The 25,792-nt window shown below is 39.0% G+C and overlaps 1 protein-coding gene across 6 annotated transcripts in view; it reads right to left on the bottom strand.

The window, feature by feature from the left end:
- Positions 1–5,774: 5,774 nt before the first annotated feature.
- Positions 5,775–25,792, bottom strand: part of arhgef4 (Rho guanine nucleotide exchange factor (GEF) 4) — a 107,530-nt gene continuing 87,512 nt past the window's right edge. For 3 of the 6 annotated variants that reach the window (XM_067485996.1, XM_067485997.1, XM_067486000.1), the window contains 10 exons: positions 24,027–24,178; positions 11,230–11,409; positions 10,820–11,020; positions 10,282–10,461; positions 9,959–10,191; positions 9,687–9,816; positions 9,408–9,539; positions 8,425–8,668; positions 7,743–7,820; positions 5,775–6,890 (listed from right to left, as the gene is read on the bottom strand). In XM_067485996.1, the coding sequence (XP_067342097.1) occupies positions 6,733–6,890; positions 7,743–7,820; positions 8,425–8,668; positions 9,408–9,539; positions 9,687–9,816; positions 9,959–10,191; positions 10,282–10,461; positions 10,820–11,020; positions 11,230–11,409; positions 24,027–24,178 (1,688 nt within the window). In that variant the 3' untranslated portion in view covers positions 5,775–6,732. Of the gene's footprint in view, positions 6,891–7,742; positions 7,821–8,424; positions 8,669–9,407; positions 9,540–9,686; positions 9,817–9,958; positions 10,192–10,281; positions 10,462–10,819; positions 11,021–11,229; positions 11,410–18,309; positions 19,417–24,026; positions 24,179–25,792 lie in introns of those variants that run through there. The other 3 variants (XM_067486001.1, XM_067485998.1, XM_067485999.1) reach the window with 3 other exon arrangements.

The following is a 25,792-nucleotide window of genomic DNA, read 5'->3' as shown; positions in this document are numbered from 1 at the left end:
CAATCTTTTGTTGGGTGGAACAACCAGTTGCTGAGTCATCTGTCCGAGATGTGGCATGTTCCTCTATGTCCCAGTGTTTGATCATCTGCATCAGCTCATTGAGTTCTGTCGCAGACTGTTGGACTATCACTGAGACAAGTGGCATGACAGTTTCATCCATGTTGTCTGTCTCCATGGTTCTTGTAGTTGAATTCTAGTGGAGAAACACACATATAAGTATTCAAAGTCTTATTGAAGTTGATGTCTTAGTAACCCTAACCCTATATAGTGCACCCTGCACATACTGAACTCTGACCTAACATCAGATGCACGTTTTTTATAACAAAAAAATAGAATATAAGAATATATATGTACTTATAGAAAGTTAAGTTATAGAAAGTTAAGGTTTTTTGTTGTAAACTAACTTATTTTGATGCTTATGTAAAATGCATTTACCCATCTGTCTTCAGATGTCTTTAAAAGATCTGGGTTTATTTGTTTTGTCTCTTCCATTCCTAATTTGTTCTTTTGTAGCTCTCTGGTTTCAGGTTAGGTTACTTCATTTTTTCTTGTACAAAAAAAAAAAGGTATTTAGTTTTGCACAGAAACTCTTAAGCGTTCACTGTGGACTGTGGGCACAAACTTAGAACTGGTCTGTGGGAAATGTGGTTACTATGGCACTGTGGCCTTGATCTCATTGTTACTATGACATCACTGTGTATGAATTAATTGACAGTATTACAGAGAGTTTAACTTACACGTTATAGATGGTCAAGAACCATGTTTACCACATTTTCCCAGCTTGCCTGTTAGAGCTTCAATTCACTTGGATATTTATTTTGTAGCCCCTTCCCCCCACTTCCTGTTCTCAGTTCATTCCACCAACCACACCACTCATCACCAGTCCTAACTGTTTACACCTGTTTCACTGCCCATCTAGATCTCGGGGAGTCCGGGAAGGGACATGGCTGAAAAAAAAACAATGGTTGAAAGAAAACCCAGATAAACTTTAGCAAGATCTCGCAAATGTTTTCATTATAAATATACTTCCAGGTCAGTAGTTTACCATGGAAATGACAGTGATATATGTCACATTCAAAGATTGAAATTTTTATGCTTGGGCTTAAACTTAAATGCACTAAAGTGCTCAACAATAAACATGATTTTCACTTAAATGAAGGACACCTGAAGAGGATACCGGAATTTCTTATTAATGGCAAAATGGCATGCTAGGGTTTTTCTACCACTAACTCCATGTTCTCCACATGTAGCATATCACCATCAGTAAAAAACTTTTGCGAGATCTCGCAGAAGTTTTTTTCAACCATCAATTTGTTTTTCTCTCACACGTCCTGATCGGCTTTTACGAGATCTCGCAAAAGTTTATATGTCCCTATATGATCCAGCTCTCCCTAGAGTTCCGTGCCAGATCTTTGCCATTTTTCCCTGATGGAACATACTGCCTTCTGGTTCTGTTGTTTGGACTTTGTTGCCTGTTCATCTGATGTTTGGTTCTCGTGTTCCTTATTTAGCGGTTATTTGCTTGTATAGGTTCCAATCCTGCTCAGTTGGTGCCCACCTTTAGGTTAATGTTTTTTTTTGAGCTCTGCTTCCCCGTACTTATGACAGAGCTTTAGTTGTCCCAGCCCGGGTTCAAGTTCAGCCTCCTTAGTTATTCTAGTTGCTTCTTGTGTTTAGTTTTCAGTCAGCCTCCGTCCTCCTCCCTGGAGTGAGTTTTAGTTTACCTTTCTTTATGTTCTTTATGTACTTTAATAAATCTGTAAACCATGTTTGGATTCTTAGTTTCTCTGACCCATTGTTAACACTATTTTCTAAAGTTTTTTTATTTATGTTCTGATACTTCAGTCTTAATGCCCTAGTTTCATGTTTATTTTCTATATTCAAGTGTTGTGTTCGTTTTCTGATTCTACAGCCTTCAGCTTCGTCCTTAAGTTCCTTAGTGCCTGTTTCTGTATTCTAGTTTAGTCCCTTAATCGTCTGTTGACATACCTGTTTCTGACCTTCTTCAGGAGTGAAGTTTTGTTGTTTTGTGCTTTTTGTTGTATCTCAGAATAAGGTTCTTTCATATAATCACATTCCCTCTCACTATGTTTAAATTTTGGTCCGTTCTCATACACAAACCCTGACACATGTTTTGACAGAGTTCCATCACTCCTGAGACCCCTCTTTATTGTAGTCTGGAAAAATTATACATGAATAAAACTTCAGTCATGGTTGAGCTTTTTTTTCTGAATTGATAAAATAAACATCCTGAAATCTTGTCTCCTTCAAAACACAAACACAAATCCAGACTTCAAGCTACATTTCTAAAATTTTTGCAGAATCAGATAATCCATTTTTGCTCAAAACCAAACACTGGTGTCAAATGACAAACAAGCAGCAAGTATTGATGCCAGCCAGTGCATAAACACTACAAAGGCATTGATTACACACTTTTTTTAATTTATTTTTTGTCCTTTCGGCTTATCCCATGAGTTCATGGTCGGCACAGCATGTTGATTTGGCACAGTTTTTACACTGGATGCCCTTCCTGACGCAACCCTCATGTCTTTCTGCACCCCAACCCAATGCTCTACCACTGATCCACCAGGCTCCCCTTGAAACACTGTGCTCTTAGTATATCGGGACAAAACCAAACTTTATTCATATTTTTGTATCAATTAACTATGTTAATTTATATACTTTTACTAGAAAAACTGCAAAATTAACACAGGTCACAGGACTTCGTTTGGCCATCTTTCAATTTATCAAATAGGTGTAACTTTCTGACGATCGGATTAACTTTTGTCCTTGTCCTTTTCCTCTTCCTTCTTGTCTGACATGACGTCTTCTTCCTCTTCTATTGTTGCCCTCCATTGCTGAAGTCAATCTCCCGCTATCATTTGACGTGGCGTTTATCCTATCTCTGGGGATTCTAACCAATCACTCAGTAGACATCTTTATTTCTTACTCTGTATCGTGTTAACCCAGTTCCAGTGATGGGTAGTGGGGTTAAATAATAACACTTTAAATAGTTAGAAGTACTAGATATCAATAACTTTGTTGGGGCTTTCTGATCTGATGCTGTAAAAGTTTTATTTTCATGCTACCTATGTAGTAATATCACAAAATAAAGCAGTATTTTGGCTGTGATTTCAAGAATAAAACAAGGATAACTGATACAACTTAAAAAAGAATGCTGGAAATAAGGTTGGGAAGCACAGAGTTAAGAACCACAGAAATCCCATAACAAACTGAAAGCACGTGGTTATCTTGTAGCATCTTCTTGTTATTTGCACCTAATTTAATAGAGATAAAGACAGTGGATGGTCACTACAGAGACAAAAAAGGAAGGTAAAGCCAGTTTCATACTTAGGAAAGGTTTGGCACACTGGTCATTATATTGTTTTGCCCTGTCATCAACTTTGACAGGGCAGAGTGAATTTGACACCGCATTTAATGATCTCCATTTGAAGGCACATTTTGCCTTGAATAAAGTAGTTTTATGTCTGAAAAGAGACTATTATTAGTCCACAAATTTCTGAGCACTAATCGCAAATCTCAGCAGGCCCAACTCAACATAAAACCCTCACCCTGTGAGAATATAGCGTTTTTTTACCAATTGGTACTCAAAGCACTTTCCACTGCTTCTAATTCATCCATTCACAGTCACAATCACACACACACTGATGGGGGAGCTGATATGCAGCTGGCCAACACACATTGAGAGCATATAAGTAAGCTACTGGGGTTCAGGGTCTTACTTAAGCACATTTGGTGTGTGACCAGAGGAGCCGGGGAAGCAACAACTGTGGGATCGGTGGACGACTGCTCTACCTCCTCCGCCACAGTCCCCACTTGCCTAAGAGTAAAATTACTGCAGACAGACTCACTGTTAATATACCAAATAACGTTTTTAAACAAATAAGGCCATTGAAGAAGGGACTGAGGCCGTACCAGCCTGAGTCTGGTTTAGTGTAGCAATTCCTGTACTCCGTATTGATTTTGAAAAAAAAAAAAAAAAAAACGGAAAAAAGTGGGAAAATACTGACATTATGAAATGCTGTGAAGTAAAAAGTGTAAATGTTTGCTGTTAGACATAGTGGAGTGGAGTGAAGCAAGTAGCCATAATTATTATACAGCTAAGCAGCTACTTCCCAGCCTTAAAGTGTGCTCCTTGGACTTCTTGGTAACATGGGCTGTTCCGGTGCCAGATTGCTACAAATTTGTTTTGGATACTTTTGATCCCAATAAACTGCTTGATATTAAATTTTCTTCTATTGCTATCCTCAGGTTGGAACTCTTAGCTGACAAGTATTGAAGTATCCTAAACATTATGGATGTGCAGCTACTAATCATAAGCTGCAGCAAGGTAGCATCTTTGTAACCAGGTGGGTCTACTTATTGTTCTTTAATTCCTCCGAGGACTGACTGGAGATACAAGATGCAAAGAAAAATGAAACTCAAATTGTGAGAATTTTACAGCATTCATCCCTGAAATTCACTGCACTGGACCCTAATTGCTCATTGAAGATATGAAACTACTTTGAGTCTGATTTCTCTGCTTCACAAGAGAACCTGACTGATATACCAGCCAGCTTTGCCTTATCAACTACAGTATAAACTATTGGTATCAGATAACTTACCAAAAAGCACAGGACCAGATTAATCTCCCAGAGGCCCTTGTGGAAAAATGAGTCATGGATCTGATGGTAGATTGTATTACCTCCTTCTCTATCGTTGTTTCCACTTTTCAATGGATTCATACTCTCTTTTCATTGTATCCTACCTAATAGGACAATACAGGTGACACAGAAAGCATGGGTACCTAAACCATACAGCTTGGGGAGCCTTTCAGCGAAGAAGTGATACAATAAATGCTGCAGTTTGACATCAATTGATGTAAAAACTGACGCAGAAGCAGATTATGAGGATTTTTTGGAGTGATATTGCTATTACAGCAATACAGCAAGCCTTTGTTACAGAGTATTAAAAGTGCATGATAGGCAACCTACAGCTCATTCTGATCAGACTGCAGTCAATCATGTGTTGGTCTTCAGGCTCTGTGCTTCAGCACATTCACCACATGCATTTAAGTGGGATTTTAATTTGAATAGGTTTACAATAATATAGACTACACTGTGCAAAGGATGTGTGCAAGCACTGCCATTAAATATACAGGAAGACAGCAGCTGGGATTTGGGCATGAGCATGATGGGCTTTGCTTCTCTGTGCTTTGATCAGCAGGCATTCTAATAATGAGAAAAAGCCTGAATAGGATTTGTATAAATGGTCAGGCATTCAAATTTCTTACATTAATAATAAAATTTCAATAGAAAAAGGTATAGAGAAAAAACCTTCGATAACCACTACTGAATAGTGTTATACAAAGTGGGTGGCTGGGGGTGGTACTGTCACGATGCAGCTATGATCTTAATTCCCCCACATTTCCCTATGACAGCTGCTGAGCAGTGAAATAAAAAATCACCTCACCTGACAGCCATTTTTGTCAGCTTAGGAATGTTTAATATTCCATATCGTCAGAAGCTAAAACATTTGAACATAAATGTGAAAGGAGTACATTTCACTGAATGCACTTACAGAGCGATATCACTGGGCTGCATTGATCTGAAATGAGATTATACTGGAGACCAGATACAGGGCAGAGCAGGAATACTTGATATCAGAAGTACAGGTAGATAAAAGAACATTAGTGTGTGTGTATGTGCGTGTGTGTTGTCAGCCTAGTAGCACAATAAAACCTGAATCTGGTTAAATATAGCAGGGGTTTGTAGGAGATAAGAAAAATATTCTTCACAGTATTTTTTCATCACATCCATGCATGTCATTGTAAGTCATCCATGACGCACTTCAAATGGCACTTTAAAAAAAAAAAAAAGGAGAGAAAAGAAAAAAAAAGACCAGGCTGTTTACTTTTGTTGACATAGATAGGTGTAAGAAAGAGTCGAGGATCAGACTCAAGGAATGTGTGTTGCTGGAGCGTTTGGGATGCTGCTGCGTTGTTTGGAAAAAAAGCTCCTAATCTCTGATGAGTTGGGTCATCTTTGGACTGCATTTTTTTGCCTTATCAAGTGTTTGCACACTATCACAAACGTACCAGAGAAATGCAGAGCCGAAACACTTAAAAAACCCAGTTAAAATGGTCCTGAAATCATATATTTACACAGAGAAAAGTACAATAAACGTTCCAATTTTCCCTTTTTTGTTCATAAGCAGACACAGAATCAAACACATACAAAAACAACTTATCTGGCACTGTGAATGATTGGCATAATTGTCAAATTGTCAAATCATAAAACAACAGAACAGTGGAAATGAATGACATGGTTTTGTCGAGAGGCAACGTCTTAACAGAGGCAGCACAGCCAGGAGTCCCACGCTCACTTGCAGCAGTACAGTAGTAGTATTAGTACCAATCTGCGCTTGATTGAAGGTATAGGAGTAGTAAGTTAAACAAATGTCCACTCTCACTGTTTGACTTAGTGTCTCCAGGAGACCACTCTCAAGTCTGATTGTTAACCAACCTATAAAGTGCTTTCAAAAAATATTCGTCTCCTCACCATAATCATCATCATCTATACAATAAATCCATATATCAATTAGGGCAATGTTACAAGTAGGAAAGAAAAGACGAAGAAGTAAAAAGGGTCTATTCAGGCACGAGCAGAGAGCTCTTCTCCTCCTCTGTGTCTTCTCTCCACAGCTTTCGTTTTCATTTTAGGCTATATTTCTCTACTTCTTGAAGGGTGCCAGTCTGCCAATGTTGTGCCAGAAGGTCGAGGCTTTGCGCTTAGGCTCAGCCAGCATGAAGACCTGCTGCTGGGGCAAAGCAGTGGGGAGGGAGGGATGTTTCTGTCGCAGGAGGAAGTCATAGTAGGGTCTGGTCACCGCTGAAGAGATAAATAAAAAATGTAATTATCAATTCATATAATTATTTATTTAAACTTTCTTATGTGAAACCACTGTGCAGGAAGTACTAAGCTTCACTGACGGTAGATTTACTTTGATCAAAAGAACAACAAAGTAGAAGTGTAAATATTATTATATTTTTATTCCTAAAGTTTTTTGCTAGTAGGTATAAAGGTTACATTAATAAAGGTTACATTAATGCCATTAAGCATCAACATTATTATAATTCTTACAACTTATTGACATTTGCTTGTAATTTGTCTTTTTTTTGCTGTTAAGCTTCCGCCTGCAATAACTTACCACATTATGCAGATTAGTTCTCATGAGCTGCTGAAATTCGTTATAATCTACCTGAATGACCATTTTATTTTAACTTAATTATTCAATCAATCATTATCGATATTAGTCATTTTGTCTGGTCATATAACCATTTTCTCAATTCTGTCTTGGAACGCAATAATCACTTATTAGATTTGTTTTTCCAAACACAATTAAGCTAAGATAGATGAAATCCAACACGTGCTGCGGATGTTTCATATTAAAAGCCTACCTGGAAAGGTGTTGGCTGTTTCCTGCTTCTGGAGTGCTTTTAATTTGAAACAATATGTGCAGGAAGTGCTTGCTGTAAATTCTAGAAGTGCTGCTATATGCATTATACAGTAAACCATTCATTATGTTACACACTGTGAGGTGGCTCATATCTGAGGGATGTTATCGTAGGCTGTGAAAGAAAATATCCATCTAAGTATGTGCAAAAAAGTAGGCGAAATGTCTGCACTGACACTCAGGTATAGGTTATTATTTGCCTTTCTCTGAACCCTTGGATTACATACCTTTGGGTTTCCCAGCTGGATGGCTTTTGCAGGCATTCAGCATGGCCTGTTTCTTCTGGACCTCTGTCAGTGAAAACCCTGAGAAAAGGAAATAGTGTCACTATGAAGCTGTCAATAAATGGATATCAAACTATGAATGTGGCCATTAGTGATGTACAAAATAGAGATGGAGTGATATGATACACAATGACATTTGCAAAAGACACCTAAACTATACACAGTCTACTATGTCCTACTCTGCCTCCCCATTGGTTTAATGTTACAAAAAATGCCCAAAGATTAAATTCAGTGGTATTTAAAAATTGTGAATCAGGTCTAACTGTTAATACCAGAAAAGCATTGTTTCATCAACCTCGATCACTTAAAAGCTGCAAGAGTAATTGACTAGTGTAGGAGTTCTCAATCCTGGTCCAAACAAAGTGAACTAGTATCTTCCAACTTCTGATTTAATTAATATACCTAATCCAGGTAAGTTTACATAGGTTTTAGAGGTCCCCTAAATATGTTTATTAATTTTGCAACCAACACAACACTCTAACCTGACTGTAAAACTTAATTGAAGAGATTACAGAGACCAGAAGATCAGAAGCTTTTTTTTTTTTTTTTAATTTCTCAGTATGAGTTAACTGTGATTAATGGATTATGTAAAAGGATAAAAAGATGAATTGTGCATATGTCCAACCTGTCTCACGGTCATGCTGGACCTGCCTCCTCTCGTCAGCGAAGGCTCTGAGCCAGCGCTGTTTCTGCTCAGGCTTCTTGGCACACAGGAGATGGACTTTGTCACCAGTCATTGAGCGCAGCTTCAGTGCGTTCTTCACACTGACGTTGAAGTCCTTCTCCTTGCCATCCTCCACATCTATCACCTCCATGTAATCCATGTCCATCCGGCCCTTGTAGTACAGCATGTCCCGGCGCAGGAGGTCCTGCAATGATGACAATGGAAATGTTGGCCAATAATCCTTATAAATAGTACAAGAAGTGCATAATCAGCAGACATAGCAGGAAAAAAAACATGGCTGAGTAATAAATGGAATTTGATAATCAATGTAGGAACAAACAGAAAATTTTTTTTTCTTCTGTCCAGTTAATTCTCATTCATATCTGTCCATGTTGTTTAATGAAAACACTTGTTTGCCAAATGGTAGTGGAGCGTTGCTACTGAAGGATTTTAGGACACTAGTACGTATCTCAGAAATGTGTATTTGTAATTATATTATTCTTTTAGCCTTAAAAGAAAAAACTAGTAATTAAAACACTTAGGCACACTTGTGAATGTAATTAGCAATACAAGCACTTAGAATCCTAGTTACCATTGGGATCAAGTTTTTAGAAAACAGCTAACACTGCACTCTAGGAAAGGTTTTCATCAAATATGTGGTTGGTATTTTCAAGAATGACTGCATTTTATGTGGATGTTTATTTATGTTTGCCAATTTTATTTTTTTTAATTTTGTGTCATTTACACTTTCATTTACAACTAAATGTCTAGTACTGGCACCTACACAGCTTTGCAAAAGTAATTAGTGTTTCAAAACAATAAGCTGTAATCAGTATAGTTAACTCAACAACCCTGGTTACAAACAGCTACCTTTAGGCTGATTCTTCTTGCTTATGTTTCTGAGTATGAAACAATATAAAATGCATTGTGGAATGCTGAGGCACCTTTTTGCAGTACACCATCTGATGGTCAAAGAGGAAAAACATTCTCTGCTGACTCTTGGCCTGAGGCTGGGACAGTTTTGTCAACTCCCCTGAAAATATAAGCTCAGAGCTCCTGCTGAGGACATCTTCACCCTGCATAGATTGACGCATGCAGGCACACACGCACACGCACACGCACACACACACAGTCCTGTTACTTGGCACTTGCTCCTGGTACAGTTGTATGTGAACAATTTGAAGTGAGAGATTATTTGAGGACAAAGATGCTCCATGCCACACCTCCCAGTCCTCTATGGAGCTCTGCCACTGGGCAATCTTGTCAATGTTCTCAAGGCGCCGTTTTCTCTCATTGATGAGCCTGGCCACATTTTTCATCGCATTTAAAGCTGCCTCTACATCTTTGTAGTCTCTAAAGTTCAAAATAACATGGTATTTAAGTCTTGGCAGGATGACATGTTGCTTTATCATTTTTTATTTAGTCAATTCAATCCTAAAGAACTTTTCTGCTGCCACAAATGAGCATTATGTGTATTGTATGAGTATGTAGTCACCTGTGCTGTGGATTGGTGTATTTAAGCAGCTCAGCCAGCTGCAGTGGGTACTTGCAGATCTTCTGAACTGGAGTGAGCAGAAAGCCATCCAAAGAAATGTCAATCATCTTCTGGAGGAGTCGACAGGCCTCGAAGAAGAACACATATTTGTTGACCTTCATCAGCTTAGAGAGTTGGACGCAGGCATTGGGGTGGTTGTTGCAATACTCTGAATAGATCTGGAAATCTGTTTGCTGCATTTTACAGACAACAACAGAAAGGATTAGATGCAAGAAAACAATTTAAGTTATATTTATGACTAGGAAATTGCTGCCATTGCGTACATGTTCAAGAAAGCAACAGCCAATCTCGCTAAGGTGTGGCTGCTCTTTGTTGAACTTCTTCTCCAGGCCTTTCAGGAACTTCCTCTGGAATCGGTAGATCTCTTCAATATTGCCAAAGATGGTACGAAGCTGCTCTTCATTGAACATGTCGGTCCTCTTGCGACACTGCTTGATGTAACCCTGTCAGAAACCCCAAACAGGATCAGATCATCAGAGCCTGCTTATTTGTATCAGTGTCACCTTTGTATCTTTATATCCTCAACAATCAGTTTTGTCACATGAGATCTAATCTTATCATATCATTGCACTAAACTAAAACTCCAATTTACATTTAAGGTGCTTACCCCAGGGATCATAATAGATCATTTAGTCTAGGTGTTTATAAATGTAAACATTTTAAGGAATCAGAAATGTTTCCTATAGTCAGAGTAAAATAGTGAGTTTATTGGTACTAGTGTTTATTCCAGCAAAGAAACGTTGACTTATAATAAATATTTTAAATCATGGTTTCATGTGATAAGTATGATCCAATCCAGACCTCACAGATGTCTTTCAGGTGCTTGATGTAGTCTCTCTCTGTGCTCATGATCTCATTGATGACATTGGTCCTCATCTGTTCTTTGCAGGGCAAACCAGGTCCCAAGAACAAGCCCAGACCTGCCCGGCCCTCGTCTCCAGCTTGCGTTTCCTCCAGGTGGGCCAGATTCTCCTCCATGGGTTCATCCTGGTTCACACGCAGCTGGGGAGAACACATGCAACTATTAAATTGTAGGAACAATTTTGATTATGACACCAAATTAGCTTTGCACTTTTTCTTTTAATTCTGTCCTTACAAAAATGCAAGTTGTATTGCTCAATCCAGCAGTATTGCAGCAGCTACAGTCACTGATCAAAGCCATGTAGCCAAAAATTTCTCTCTTCTAACATCCTGCAAAGAGTTCGTCTCACCCGCACAAAGCTGGCAGGGAACCAGCCCTCGCTATCCATGATACGACCCCACCACCACTCCTTGTTAGTGGCATCCACTACTTCGATGACATCACCAGCCTTGAAGCCAAGCTCTTGGTCGTCCATGGTGACATGGTCCCACAGTGCCTCCGCATACACCACACTGCCATCACTGATCAGCTGCAGAGGAAGCAACACAGAAGATACAGGGATCGTTTTTTTTTCTTTATTTACTGTATTTACTGTATATGGTAAGACTGCAGTACAGTAAAGACATGCCATAAGATGTGCTTCATAGTGACAGGGTCGGTCTATCAAGAGTAAACTACTAGCCATTCTAATCATTAAATGACACAATTCCATTGCAACACATTTTTCAAACCATCTTCAATAAGTTAAATTAGTTTCCAAAGGGTGAAAAATAACGAGCAGTGTTTGACCTCAACAAGTGAGAATATAGGGTTATTCATGAACAGCTAAAATATTTCACAGATTTAAACGTTGACTTTTAAATCAACCTCCACTCCTTATCTTTGAGGCTCTACTAAAGTGGGCTTGCATCAAGCTAAATATGGCCTTCAGAAGGTTAACATGCTGAGGGTTAACACAGTAACATGCAGATGTTTAGCTGATTGTGTTAGCATGCTATCAAGTAAATCTGAAACTGATGCCATTTTGCAGGTATCTTATCATAAACTGCAGTATTGGAGAAAGGTTTGGCATGATGTTGGCTGGCCTTAAAAGACAAATTTATCATTTTACATATGTCTTAAAAGAAGTCCCTACATGATCCCCGAGGTTTTTTATTTTGTAACATTTGTAACATCCAGTTAATATAAGCCTCCTAATGAAAGTCAACATCCACAGTCCTTGTGAAACAAAATGTTAAAATGTCTATTTACAGTAAAAGTAATGTGAGGCTTCAGTAGCCTGAGATAATTAAATCAAGTTGATATAAGTTAAAGTATTGTTTGTATAAACTTTCCTTGCTGAAGCTTTTCAATGTCTTCAGATAAAAACACAATTTAAAACAAATTTTTGGACAGGTGGATGATTGATACGATAATATTGTGAACGTGCTACAGCTTTTAGAGCTCTAGCTTAGACAACTTTCTTAAAACAGCTGCCTGTTGTAGCTGACAAGAATTCTGTGTCATTAATACTTATAGACCTAAATAATTCATGTTACAGACAAACAGAAGAAGAGGGCTATAGTGGATGTACCAATCCAAAGTGATAGCTGGTCGGGAAGTGGGAACATGAGAAGCTAGAAAATTATCAATGGCTGAAAAAAAGAATAAGAAAAGACATTCAAGTTGAAGGCACCTCCCCATGGTAATTACATCAGTGGGAGCTCTGTGGGAACCACATCGGAGGCTACTGTTCAGTCCTACGAACAGCTAAGATAATGTTCAGGACCCCAAAGAAAAAGGCTGGGAAATTTTTTTAAATTGGTCAGTTAAAGATGTGTTTTGAGTAATTTCATGAACCTGTAAAAAAAATACCTGCTTAAAGAAGCAGGAATAGAGAAATTGTCTATATTTGTTATCTATATTTGTAATTTGTTAGCCTTCCCACTGTCAACCTCTTCTGTAGTGTACACTTAGTAAAACTGGTAATTGTACACAGTAAATATGTGTTTATTGAGATCTGTTTATATGTAGGAGAAAAAAAAATGGGCACACAGGTAAGAGAAAGTAAGAGCACCCTAAAGTGCTACTGTGTGTACTTTTTCTCTTTCTCATTTAGCGCTGACATACATCCTGCTTAGATGGAGTGAGACCAGAAGGAGGCAGAGCCACTGTTAATGATGAAGACACTGCGGTGGTCATATTTCACACTGCTTCATACACACCACCACCACACTGCGTCAACATGGCCCCAGGCTTCATGTGGGACATCCATTATGCTGCTCATCGTCTCACTCCTTCAGAGGAAAACTGTTCTGTTGGACCACATCAGCCCAGCATCTCTCCTCTCTGCAGACACATCTATTTAGGTCTGCCTTTCTTTCACACTACCTCATTGGCGTTGTTAAAGCCACAGCCAATTTTTTATTTCTCTCTATGTGTTCTGGCTCTCAGCTCCACTGATCCATCACAGGAAAAAAAACAGACATTTCGGCTGTTGCTAAGAAACGCACCCACACCATCTTGCCTCTTCTCTCTTTCTCTGGATTCCTTTTGACAACATGGCACCACAAGATCCTTTTATAAATGCTATGATAGTAAACTCTTACATACATAGCTTGTTGTACACATCACAGTGGTCACCACATCCCTACGGTAACGGCTAATTATAACACACACACATTTACAGTATGCCCTCCTTACCTCTCCCCCAATCCTGACATGAGCAGACATAAAACACAAGCTTTACTGGTTACATACATGCATGTAGGGTTTTAACGATACCTGTGAAAATGAAACACTGTTAATTTGACAACATTTTCAATGTAATCTACACCAAACCAATAAACATAAACATATCCCAGCAATAAGGTTGCTTTTGGTGACTCTTTTAGGTGAGTTGAGTCGAAATAATTGTTTTCCTATTTAACTTTATCCTAAATCCTCACATCATCAGACTCTTTTTAACTAAATATACAGAGCATTAATCTAATGCTTCACTTTTTTTATAAAAATAATGTACTATATAACTGCAACTTGTCTACATAATCATTGTGATTTACTTTAGCTCAATTAATTTCCCAGTGTATATATTTCTTTTTACATTTTTACATAATACAGTAAGACATTTATAGACATTTAAAGAAAACCTTTCTAAAAAGACATCCATATATATATATATATATATAAATGTAGTGATATTTCACCTCTATTTATACTTTCATACATTATATTAGATTAGCGTTACTTCCTATATCAATCATTCCCATAGATTTTCACACAAATAGAATTTTAGTCATATAAATTATTGCAAGAGATATAAGAAAAGTAGAAAGACGGTGCAACAAATGTATGCCTCTGATTGGCTTCTCCCTTATGTTACCAAAATGTAATCACTTTTTTCATGCAGTTCAAGAATTTTTAATTTCAATAATTACAAGAAATTAGCTAAACTGTCAGAAGTGTTGCTAATGCTGCTGTTTCTACTACACCTAAGTGTAACATGGCAGCTTTGTGTGTCAGAGGGGTGCAATTTTATGTTATGTTACAAGAAAATAAAAGCCACTGGATGGTTGTTAAAATCCTCAGTGGCTACATAGTTTCATATACAAGTATAACAAAGGAAAACTGTTATTTGAAGGAATAGTGGCTTAAACAACATTTTAAATATTGGATGTTGCATTTTTATGAAGTTATTTCTGTTTTGACAATTAGTTTTATCTACAAATTTCAGGGAATAGTAGGCCTTAGGTTAGTGCTACTATACTAATTATATGTGTTTTTTAAATGAACTTTTTTTAATGAACTACTAAATTTGTGTTTATAGACTATAGAAATGTTTATCAATGATATTTTCTGCCTTTTATGATCCACAGTAATTAATTTTGTGAAACAGTTAGTAAAGCAATCTCAGGTTTACATGAGAGTTCAGAAAACAAAACAACCATTTTGTGAATATGTTGGTCATGTAAAATAATGGAGAGCTATCCATGGCTATACTGTATATTGCTGAGAAACAGAGATTATCTGGCGGTGGCTTCTTTTACAGATAGAATTATGGCAAATTCACCAGATCCTCCCCCCAAATATTACACATAGATCTTCATGTACAGCAGTGCTAGAATCATCAATAAGGCCCCACTCCCTCTTAGACTGCTTTTTACCCATAGATCTCGCTGAGCTAACTTCAATTATTACCTCATCTAAACCAACAACCTGTCTGCTAGACCCTATTCCAACTTACCCTTACCCTTACTAGATACGTTTGTATTAGATATCATCAATCTATCTTTAGAAACAGGATATGTACCACAGGACTATAAGAGAGCTATAATTACACAACTACTTAAAAAATCCCGGTCTTTTAGCCAATTACAGACCAATATCTAATCTCCCCTTTATTTCTAAAATCCTTACAAAAGTAGTTGCAAAACAATTATGTGACCACCTGTACAGGAATTATTTGTATGAAGACATTCAGTCAGGATTTAGAGTTCATCATAATACCGAAACAGCACTGGTAAAAGTCACCAACGATCTTCTCATGGCCTCAGATAATGGACTCGTCTCTATACTTGTTCTGTTAGATCTTAGTGCTGCATTTGATACCATTGATCATAACATTTTATTACAGAGACTCGAACATGAAATTGGGATTAATGGAACTGCATTATGTTGGTTTAAATCTAAAACTATCAGATAGATTCCAATTTGTTCATGTTATAAAATGAAAATGAAAGTTAGTTATGGAGTTTCACGAGACTGCTTGTGGACCCAACCCCTGATGCACTGAGATCCTTTCCTCCTCTTGTCCGTCTCTCCTCCCCTTTCAACCAAAACTTATTTGTCACCACTGTATGACATTAACTTTGAGTTTTCTTTTTCCCGTAGTTTTGCTTCTCCCTCTCTGTCTCCCTCTCTCTGTCCCTTTCTGCAGGTGTCCCCAGCTTTGGAGCTGTGTTTCCCAGTGCGCAGCTAATGGTCCTACCAACCTGTCCAGTGTTTTGCTGCTCTTTATTTTCTCTGGTCACATTCTACTGACTCCAACCGGTCAAGGCAGATGGCTGCCCACCCTGAGCCTGGTTCTCCCTGAGGTTTCTAAAGGGAGGTTTTCCTCTCCAGTGTTGGCTAGGGCTTTCTTAAGGGGCATTTGTTGGGTTTTCTCTTCACATCTTTATCTTTACATCTTTTGACTTTATTATGCAGGTGCTTTGAGATGACCTTGTTGTAAATTGACACTATATAAATAAAGCTTAAATGGAAAGTGGCTCACTTGAAAGACATGAGACATGACATGGCCTTTTAAGATATTTACTGTAGCTTAAAAAATTTAAAAAGCACTCGTTAATGTAGTGACTATTGTGGCAAGACTTTCCTCCTATACTGCTTATTTGATAGGGAGTAGCATTTTGGACAAACCCACCTGCAAATGAGCATACATACAATATATATACAGTATGTGAATGATGTAATAGGCCTAATTGTTGAATTCAACACTTACTAAAAGCCTTCTAGGAAAAAGACAAGGGAATGGCTCTAAAAGCTACTAGAAGGCTTTTTTTTTTTCAAGCATGCTTGTATGTTGGTTTTCATTGACAGTAGCTTAATATCTTTTGGGAAAAAAACAGCTAAGAACAAGGAACTGGAAATAAAAATTGCATGGGTTTATTAATATTCATAAAGTTCATCTCTGCTAACCAATGAGTGACAGTCATCAATGTGCGTCCCTACTCTCTGGTCAGCTGACAGCTCTCCTTCACCGTAATGTACTGTACCACTGTTCACTCAATGTGTCTGTTAGGTGAAACAAACAGAGTGTAGGTCAGTTGTGAAAACGTTCAGGTCCTGAATGGTCCTCATCAATTACAAAAGCTGCTTGAGTACGAATACAGTTTAGACAGGTATTTGTGTCACATTGGTCAATTAGGCCCTTAGTGATCAGCAGGTCACAGGTGATTAAAGAGGCTGCAATTCTGGATGCAAAGGTCACAAACATTTCAAGATGTTTTATACAAATCAATACGTCGGCCACTAATACTTTTTACATGATTTATTTGCGTGATATGTAAAAGTTCAGAAGTTTTATTTTTTGCTTTGAATTTCTGCCTTGTTGTGGGGCAAGAATAGACATTAAACTAGTTATTGAAAATGTAACAAGTTCAAGTTATACTACTAACTGTTTTATGCATATACTTGAAAAAACAGGTGTAGATCCATGTAAGGAAAGAAAATAATCCAAATTATTCATACTTGGAGATTATGATTAACTCTTAAAATCTTAATTACTGTACCCTGAACAAATTGCTGTACTGCAAAATTAAGTTAGCACTTTAGCAACAGCAGCTGTGGATAATGAACAATGTGTATGTACAGCTATTATTAATGCACATTCACTCCAGTCTAAACAATAACTGGTTAGTCATTAGATAGTGACTGGTCATTAACAGGTTGGTATTTATATCATTTTACATTATATAATACAGTATAGATTACATCATTATCATTATTGTTCTAATACTGTATACTGCACAAAATCTGCAATCTTGGTTCTGCTGAAACTGCCATGTTATAAATGTATGTTCAAAAGCTATAAAAGGGTCAGCATATAGTGTGTTACATCACCTGAAATCTCTGTTAATACCACCATTGCTCTTAAAAGGTTTGTTCATCCACACCAAAAAAATCTGCTCAATCTGCAATACACCAAAATACTCCACGGGAAATAAATACAATGTACTCTGTTGAATATCTGCAACCAGTTTCCATTTTCCAGAAGAGATGTTGCTGTTGGGTTACTTTTTACGGTAAGGTTGGCAATTCTCTGGTGGCCAAAAAATCCCACTTATAAAATTGTTAATAATTACTTTAGGTTTTGCAAGTGTTCTATGTGCCTTAAAACTCAATTTTGTCGAAAAGGTGAAAACACATTACTTAATTGTCTAACTCATACAGTTTAATTTGACTCTGTCTCAGATACCCATAACTCCCATAACTACATGTTGCCTTAACTACTCACCATACAGTAGCCTAAAATGTGTATGACTCCAACTTTGGAAATAATACCCAACAAATGTACTTCAATATTTTCTCTTATTTGTGTAATGTTTGTACAAAACTACTGTGACATGCCTGAAAATACTTCATAAAGAATAAAAATAGAAAACCTAAACATACAAAACATTGCTGGTCATGGTCTTTTAGTGTGATTTGCTGATAATAAACTGTAGAATAACACAACCTTAAAGCAACACAACCTGATTTCCATCAGCTTTGCTCTATGGGGGTGGAGACTAAAATCACATGCGTCAATAGCAAAAAAAAAATAAAACCAAAACAATTTGGATAAATATTAATTTGCAGGCGCCATTGCTGATACATGTTTCTGAGATCTTACATGTGCACACACCATCAATTCTCATAATAAATTATTTTCCCTTTCCTCTGGTTGTACCTGGGTTCTGTTGCTGCCATGTTGGACACCCATCAATCCCAGTAGCCCTGCTCATCAACAGAGCAGCCCTCCTCTGCAATCGGTGCTTCTGTGTTTCAGTTTATCTTCTCCCTTCCTCCATCTAGAACCTGTTGTTCGTGTGTGTGTGTGTGTGTGTATGTGTGAAAGGATGAGCTTTGTGTGAGCTCTACTGGAAGGCCAGCAGGAACATGAGCACCACGTTGATGATAATGAGCAGCATCATGATGAGGAACACCACCACCTTCTGGGTCTCTGGGGGAAGGTTGCAGCGCAGCATGGTGGTGAAGAATCCCATCCTCTGCCTGCTCCACCTCCCCGAGCCACTGCCGCGAGCCATCAGGTCCCTGGCTTCCTCCTCTTCCTCCTCCTCAGTGCCGCCACCCCTCCCCCGTCGCCTTTCCCTCAGTGCAGAGCCTCCACACCACACAGCGCCACCTCGTCTTCCTACTCGATTATCTCCGTCGCTGTCCTCTAGTGTTACTCCCCGTTTCCTCTCGGCTCTGGTTGTTGCCTCCTGTGCTTCTCCTGCCACTTTGCCGATGCCCAGTGTTGCCCCGGCCTGCCAGTGGAGGCTGGGTGCCTATCTGTGTCAGCAGTTGTGTGAATCTGCGCACTGTGAAGCAATTTGTGTGTTACGTTCTGAGCATCCCCCCTCCTTCTTTACTCCCTTTCTCCTCTTTGAGAAAAGTCACCTCCTCTGTTTTCCTTCTTTTTAATCGTCCACCACTCTCTCTTTCCTCTTAAGTTCTTCTATTCTCTTTGTTGGTCAGGATGTCAATATAAAAGATGGAGGGCAGGATGCTGCATATCTCCAATTCATGCTTATGTATCCTTGTGTTTCTTTCCTCTTCCGTTTGTTCCTGCTCGTTTTCCAGCTTGTTCTTCTCTCACTTTAGCCTACGTAGTCTCAGTCGTTTCTACATCGCAAACCATCCAGCCACTTCTTCTCTTTCTGGCTTTTTCCACAGCTATTTTAGCTCTCCGTCTCTCTCTTTTAAGAGCTACTGCTAAAATGGTGCTCGGTGTTCTGCCTGGAGCCGTGCTGCCTCAGCCATCCATCTAACTACCAGAATCACCCTCTTTCCTTTTATCACCCCCCCCTTCCTTTTTCTTTTTTTGTGTGTGTGTGTGTGTGTGTGTGCGTCCGCCCTTGCATAGCTGGCAACCAATCAGAATGCAGAGTTTGTCGGCGTATCCTGGAAACCAGAGTAGTTGAGGCAGGGCCATGGCAACCCTTGCTAAGGTTTGGGGGGGTGATAGGATGAGAAGAAGAAAGGAGGGGTACAATGGAGGCCATGCAGAATAATTGATGGATCTCGTGGGAAATAGAAATATTGTGTGTGTGTGTGTTTGTGTATGGATACATGTGCAGTGGTGTAGGGTTGAATGGCATCTGCTGCATTCATATACATTTACTGAACATGAACATTGCATTAACTCAAATATTTAGAGATCAAACCAGCAGTCAGCCTCTCTATTCTCTAACTACATATATTATATATAAATGTTACATATACAATTTTCAAGGTTCAGTAATATCCCAATACAGCTAGCTATTTTATTTATTTGACTAACCAGCAGGAAATAATGGAAATGTGGAATTTTATTTTAGCTGCAAATTCCTACTGACAGGTGCACTGACAGTATTTGTGGTAATAAAAATGAATCAGGGAGGGCTGTTGCTATCTATGAAATGCAACCGGCCGTGACATAGCATTTGTATTTAATGCCCTGGATGGATGGATTTCGAGAGTCATGCTAAAGCTATTAAATAAGGGCTAACACATTAGAAGACACTCTAATGCGATTTGGCAGATTTGCATTCTTCATGGTGTTGCATATTGTAGCTTTAAGACTTAGTTATAATAACTGCAACAACCATTATTAGTCACACTTTACAGTGGTCACAAAATATAGTATTGTATCAGTATGTGAGAATACACCAATAATAATAGGACCCAAAGCTCCAGATGAAGTTTTTCAGTGATTTATTAATGAAATAGGTTCAGGGAGTGAAGAAGGGCATCAAGGGAAGAACACTCAATGGGGAATCTGGGAAAACAGGAGAGAAAGATTAATGCTAGATGGAATATTATTTAATATTATGTACTCAGAGAAAACTGGGGCGTACTGAGAAGGTGATGCGAGTTGCCGTAGAGATGAGGTCTGGTAGTGAGGGTGCGGTGTGGCCGTGCGACTGGGCCGAAGGGATGCAGAGAGTAGGGGAAGAGGAAAATAGCAGAGATTCTCAGTATGACAGTCTCACATGCACCGATTCATATCCTAAGCAGAACGGAATCCAATCAGCCAGAGAGCACAAAGTAAGGGTGTCCAGAGGGAAACACAGAGGGACATCCGATTAGTAGAGTCCAGGTCCGCTACAAGTGAAGTCAGAGTAATTCAAGCAGGGGCAAAGGCTGTCCAAGATCCGAAAACAGGCTAATTCCGAGAAACGTGAAAGGTCGGTTGGATGCGCAGAGGTCTGGGGAGTTGAAGCTTCACCGTCACAGGATTAACAACCTTAGTGATGGGAAAAGGTCTGATGAACCAAAGAGCAAGTTTCCTGCATTCCACCTTAAGAGGAAGATCAGTGGTGGACAGACACAGCGTTTGACCAGACCTGTCGCAGGGAGTCGTGGAACGATGCCTGTTTGCTCAGGCAATGGTGGCTGGTAACCAAAGACTACCTCATTGACTTGGCGGACGAAGGTAGAGAGTTATGCCTTTACTCCACCCAAACCAAATTCCTGGCCTATGTTGCTGGGTTACGGCTGCACAAGATACATAGACCAGTTTCTAGTCTTTGAGTCATTCCTTCCATTTGCGGTAACGGTAATGCCCAACAGATGGCAGAATTCGGACCAGGAGCTTAGGAATTGAGATCTGAGACATAGGTCTTTTAGGCACAGGAAGGGGTTGTAGTGGTCCCAGGGGTCGCTGCGTGGGTGTCTTGCACTGGGCGCAAATGGGACAAGCAGCTACATATTCCTTAACATCCCAGTATAAGGTCGGCCACCAGAAGCATTGTCTGACTTTAAAGCAGGTGCGAGAGAAACCTGGGTGACACCACGGGACGAATGACACCAATTAATTACCTTGGATCTAAGATTTTCTGGGTCATATAGTTTTCTGCCCCTGATTAATTTCCAATAGAAGTATGAAAAAGAAATCTTTGCAGGTATTTGCGGGTCTGCAGATATGATGTACCCCAGAAAGTCAAAAAGACAAAGACAAACTTATTCAACATGTCTCCCAAACCATCATTGAACAGTTTTTAGAAGATGGCAGGGGCGTTAATTAGCCCAAATGAATAAGATATTCGTAGTGCCCAAAGGGCGTACTGAAAGCTGTCTTACACTCATCTCCCTCTGTTATTCCGGTTGCCAGCCCAGGTAATAGGCTTTTCTGAGGTCTAATTTGGTGAAGATTTTGACCAAGACCACCAGGTGATGGTCTTTTTCTCTCCTGGATGACCAGGAGAGAAATAGACTCCACATGATTGTCTGTGGATAGAGAAAATGAAGGAGCATACCTGAATAGGCTGAGGTAGAGGAGGCAGAGGGACATCCGATTAGTACTCTACCAGTGAGGTCAGAGTAATTCGAGCATTGAGGCAAGTCCAAGATCTGAAAACACTAATTAACACTAATTTACAAGGTCCGGTAATAGTTAAATAGGGGCAGAGGCGATGAGGCAGGTCTGAGATTCGAAACAGGTCGAGTACACAAGATCAGGTCAAAACATGATATCTGTCATGAGTCAATGTGGGCAGACAATCTGGCAACTATAAAAGGGAGACAGGCTGTGAAATAGAAAGGGGAGAGCAAAGGTGAAAGCGAGGTAAACTGGAAAAGCCCAAAAGAGGAAGTAAAGCTTGAAACCATAACAAGAATATAGCCATATATATATATATATATATATATATATATATATATATATATATATATATATATATATATATATATATATATATATATATATATAGTATTAAACATCAGTGATTATTCTCCCTGTGTTTAAAGATTATATTATATTATATTATATAATATAGAATAATTGACCTGGGGAAATATAGGTTCTACACAAAGCCAGGATAGCAAGAAAATCACAAATGAATGAAAGAAAAAAAGAGTGAATCTTTATTTTCCAGAAGCTTCTAAATGTTGGTTTTACCCGCAGTCAAAAACCACAAAGTACTGAATTTTCAATCAAAAAATAGAGGGAAAAAATCCAGATATTCAGGTTGGAGGAGCTAAAACCTGAAAATAACAACAAGCAAACAACAAATGTATTCACTCAGAAGCCTCCCAGTCACAGCGCTTTAAAGGCATCTCACATTTGACCTACTGAGTGTCCATTAAGTGAGCTCTGTACGAACAGCCCAGCAGCAAGGAAATCACAGAGCACCATGTTTGTTGATTTCATTCATTTTATCATCATGTTCAGCGTCATTAGTGACCCACAGGATGGCAGCAAAGGGCTGACTCTGTGTTGTCTAGCTATTATTCAGGGAGAAGAAGAATACTGGCTGATGTGCAGTCAGTTGTGTGGATGTCTTGGTTGACAGGCAACTTTTACCTTGACCTGAACGCATCAGAATAAAGGAAACGGGGCAGAAGAAGGCAACTCACAATTTCATAACCTACTTTAGTGACAAATGGCAAACATTTATTTCACCAACACTGTTTTCAGCCCCGAGGATCTCTGCAAGGTACTACTTCCAGGCTGCATAACAGTGTTAACACTTTCTTGCACGGCATTAAGTGAGAGCAACCGGGAGAGCAAGTCATCAAGCCTTGTTTATTCAGAGACGCCCCAAACCTGTCACAAAGCCATGACAATTTGACTGCAGCGCAGGGCTTTACATCACCCCAATGCTCCTCCATCCAAGATGCTACCTATGAGAACTGACTTTTCACTTACCTTACAGTATCACTAGATATAATATAGTATAGTAAGATATGATATTATACCTTACTATAATAAACTCGCAGCCCTTAAAATGCACCTTCCTATAAGGTAATTGCAAATTTGCTGGTGATTTGTTTCTCTCCTTGGTGCATACAGGGATCAATTCTTACTCGTACTGTAAAACTGTATATTAAAATGCTTTGCAGAGGTGTAGTAGAGGAGTGCTTCCATCTACTTTGTAAATCACATTTTACTGAGCTTAAGTATTAGCAGGATCCAGAGCAGGTATCCATGACAACGAAATAACCCAGCAACCTCAGAGCTTGTTTTTGCCACCCTTCATACACAAGGCAATGAGAGCCATTTCTAGTCATCTTCTAGGGCCAGGCTCTATTTCACTTGCTACCATCTTAATACTGCATTTGGTCCAGAATCAGCCTCAGCAGTACATTTGCATTTAATAGTTTTCATAGCTTCTTACAGTTCAGGTCAGCTGAGATATTGCAATTGTTGTGATGTTTTTTTGTTTGTCACTGTTACTATGCTTATAAACTGTATCAGGGAAGTAATATGGAAAGACTGAAATTACCCCCAGTCATAATTAATACTGTGGTAATACACAGTAATAATAGCATGAGAATAATATGAAAGATAATACATTTTACTACTAATTCTAATAATAGCTACTTTTAATCTTAAACCAAGTTCTTCCAGGCAAAATGGTGTTTCTAACCATAGCCCTGGTAAAATCCATCATTTGGTGGTAGCTGAAAGGTAGCACCTACCTCATTAATGGCTAGCTGCTCCCCTCCACCTCCTCCTGGGTGTCCAAAACGGTGTCCAGAGCTACGAAACTCCTCATACAGCAGATCCTCTTCACTTCCCATCTCATCTCCAACCCCCGCCTTCTCTGATGCCCCATCAGGAACAACCACCGCTGGAGGACAAAGACACAAAGATGTGTGATTAAGTGACTTGTTATGTTTGATGAATTTGTGATATTCACCAGAGCAAACCAATGAATACATCAGCAGGTGAGTTCATTAGAATAGGTATGTTGACTGATGGGGCACTGGCCTGAAATCTTTCTCAAACTTTATTCAAATCATTATTAGGTTACAGCTAGTATATTAAGTTAATTGCTCTATGTCTATAGCTCTATGTACAATTTTTTAATGTGACCTCATCTAAGAGCTGCATTTGTATTTGGCCACACAACATACCAGGGAGTCTGAGAGGAGCCAGTGGCACATCACTTCCTAGAAAGAATGTAAAAACTTAATAATGCAATAAGTGATTAAACGCACATCCACCATAAAACCTCCTGAACAAAGCACCCTGCACCCATCTGATATGATGTGAATGATAAAGATTAACCTAAATCTGGTCTTTGTTAAAAATTGCTAATAAAAAGGTAATCAGTACAGCAGTGTTGTTCCGTACTGATTGGATGTTTTCATAAAAGGCTTTGTGCTCCTTCTCATTACAGAAACATCCTTAGAAGTGTCTGAACGCTCACTGGTTTGTGGCTACCTGTCTAATGAGCTAAAAATACATTTGCTGTCACACCTCATCGAAGGCGTCACCTTCAGACGCCTCACCAACAGCTGTTGCCATGGAGGACATATCTGTGGTGACAAATCACCGTGGAGACAAAGAAAGACAGACATAATAAAAGAGCACAGAGCCCTGTGTGTGATGTGGAAAAAACAATGCTCAGCTATTAAAGAACACACAATGGGATTCGTTTGTTGGGGACAGTGTATGTAAAGTGAGGGGGACTTTATCTCTACCTCAGCAAGCAATCCCTGTGCAGTTACCATCTGGCATCTTTCACATCATGTAACACCATATATTGTAACATCGCCATCACTGCCATCATTGTGCGCATGGAAGTAGCATGTGTTGCCCTCATGGGGGCAGTGTAGGACACCCTGACTGGTTGTGTGTGATGCTGTGTGGAAAGCTGGATGAGCTCCAGGTATTGACTGGCCTTTATTTATGTGCAGAGAGATCCTGCAGTCTGGCTTACAGCAGCATTGAAGGGTGAAAGCAGGGACACAACATGAATTCTCCATCAAAGATGAGCTCTTCTCTAAACAGCAATGGCAATGTCAAAAGCTACCCCACCCCAGTTGAATTTTAGTTTATGTTGTAAAACCACATTCAATATAAACATTTGAGATTCTAAAATTGTGTTTTACAAATTGTCAACGTGTGACAACAAGAAACATACTTTGACCCTGTCCGCTGAGACGTGCAAATGAGTGCTTGTTTACAACCACAATAAACAAAAGCACAAGAGTGTATATATAAATAAATAAATAAATAGAATCTCTAAATCTCAGTCCATGCAAATGAATGAAAAATTGAATTATTCTTGGGGAGTACTTGCCACAGTTATGTTGAGATCAAGGCTTAACAGAGCCGTGATGTTTAGGTTCTTGTCATAGTGAAGAATCAATCTGGGACCAATCAGCTGTCCCAGCTGGTTGGTATTGTATAATGGGTAATAATTAAGAATCTATGGTGCCTAAAATGTTTGCACAGT

Source organism: Channa argus, chromosome 19, assembly GCF_033026475.1.
Source record: "Channa argus isolate prfri chromosome 19, Channa argus male v1.0, whole genome shotgun sequence".
NCBI lineage: Eukaryota > Metazoa > Chordata > Actinopteri > Anabantiformes > Channidae > Channa > Channa argus.
The sequence above is the reverse complement of the archived record's forward strand: the minus strand, read 5'-3'. Positions and strand labels throughout refer to the sequence as shown.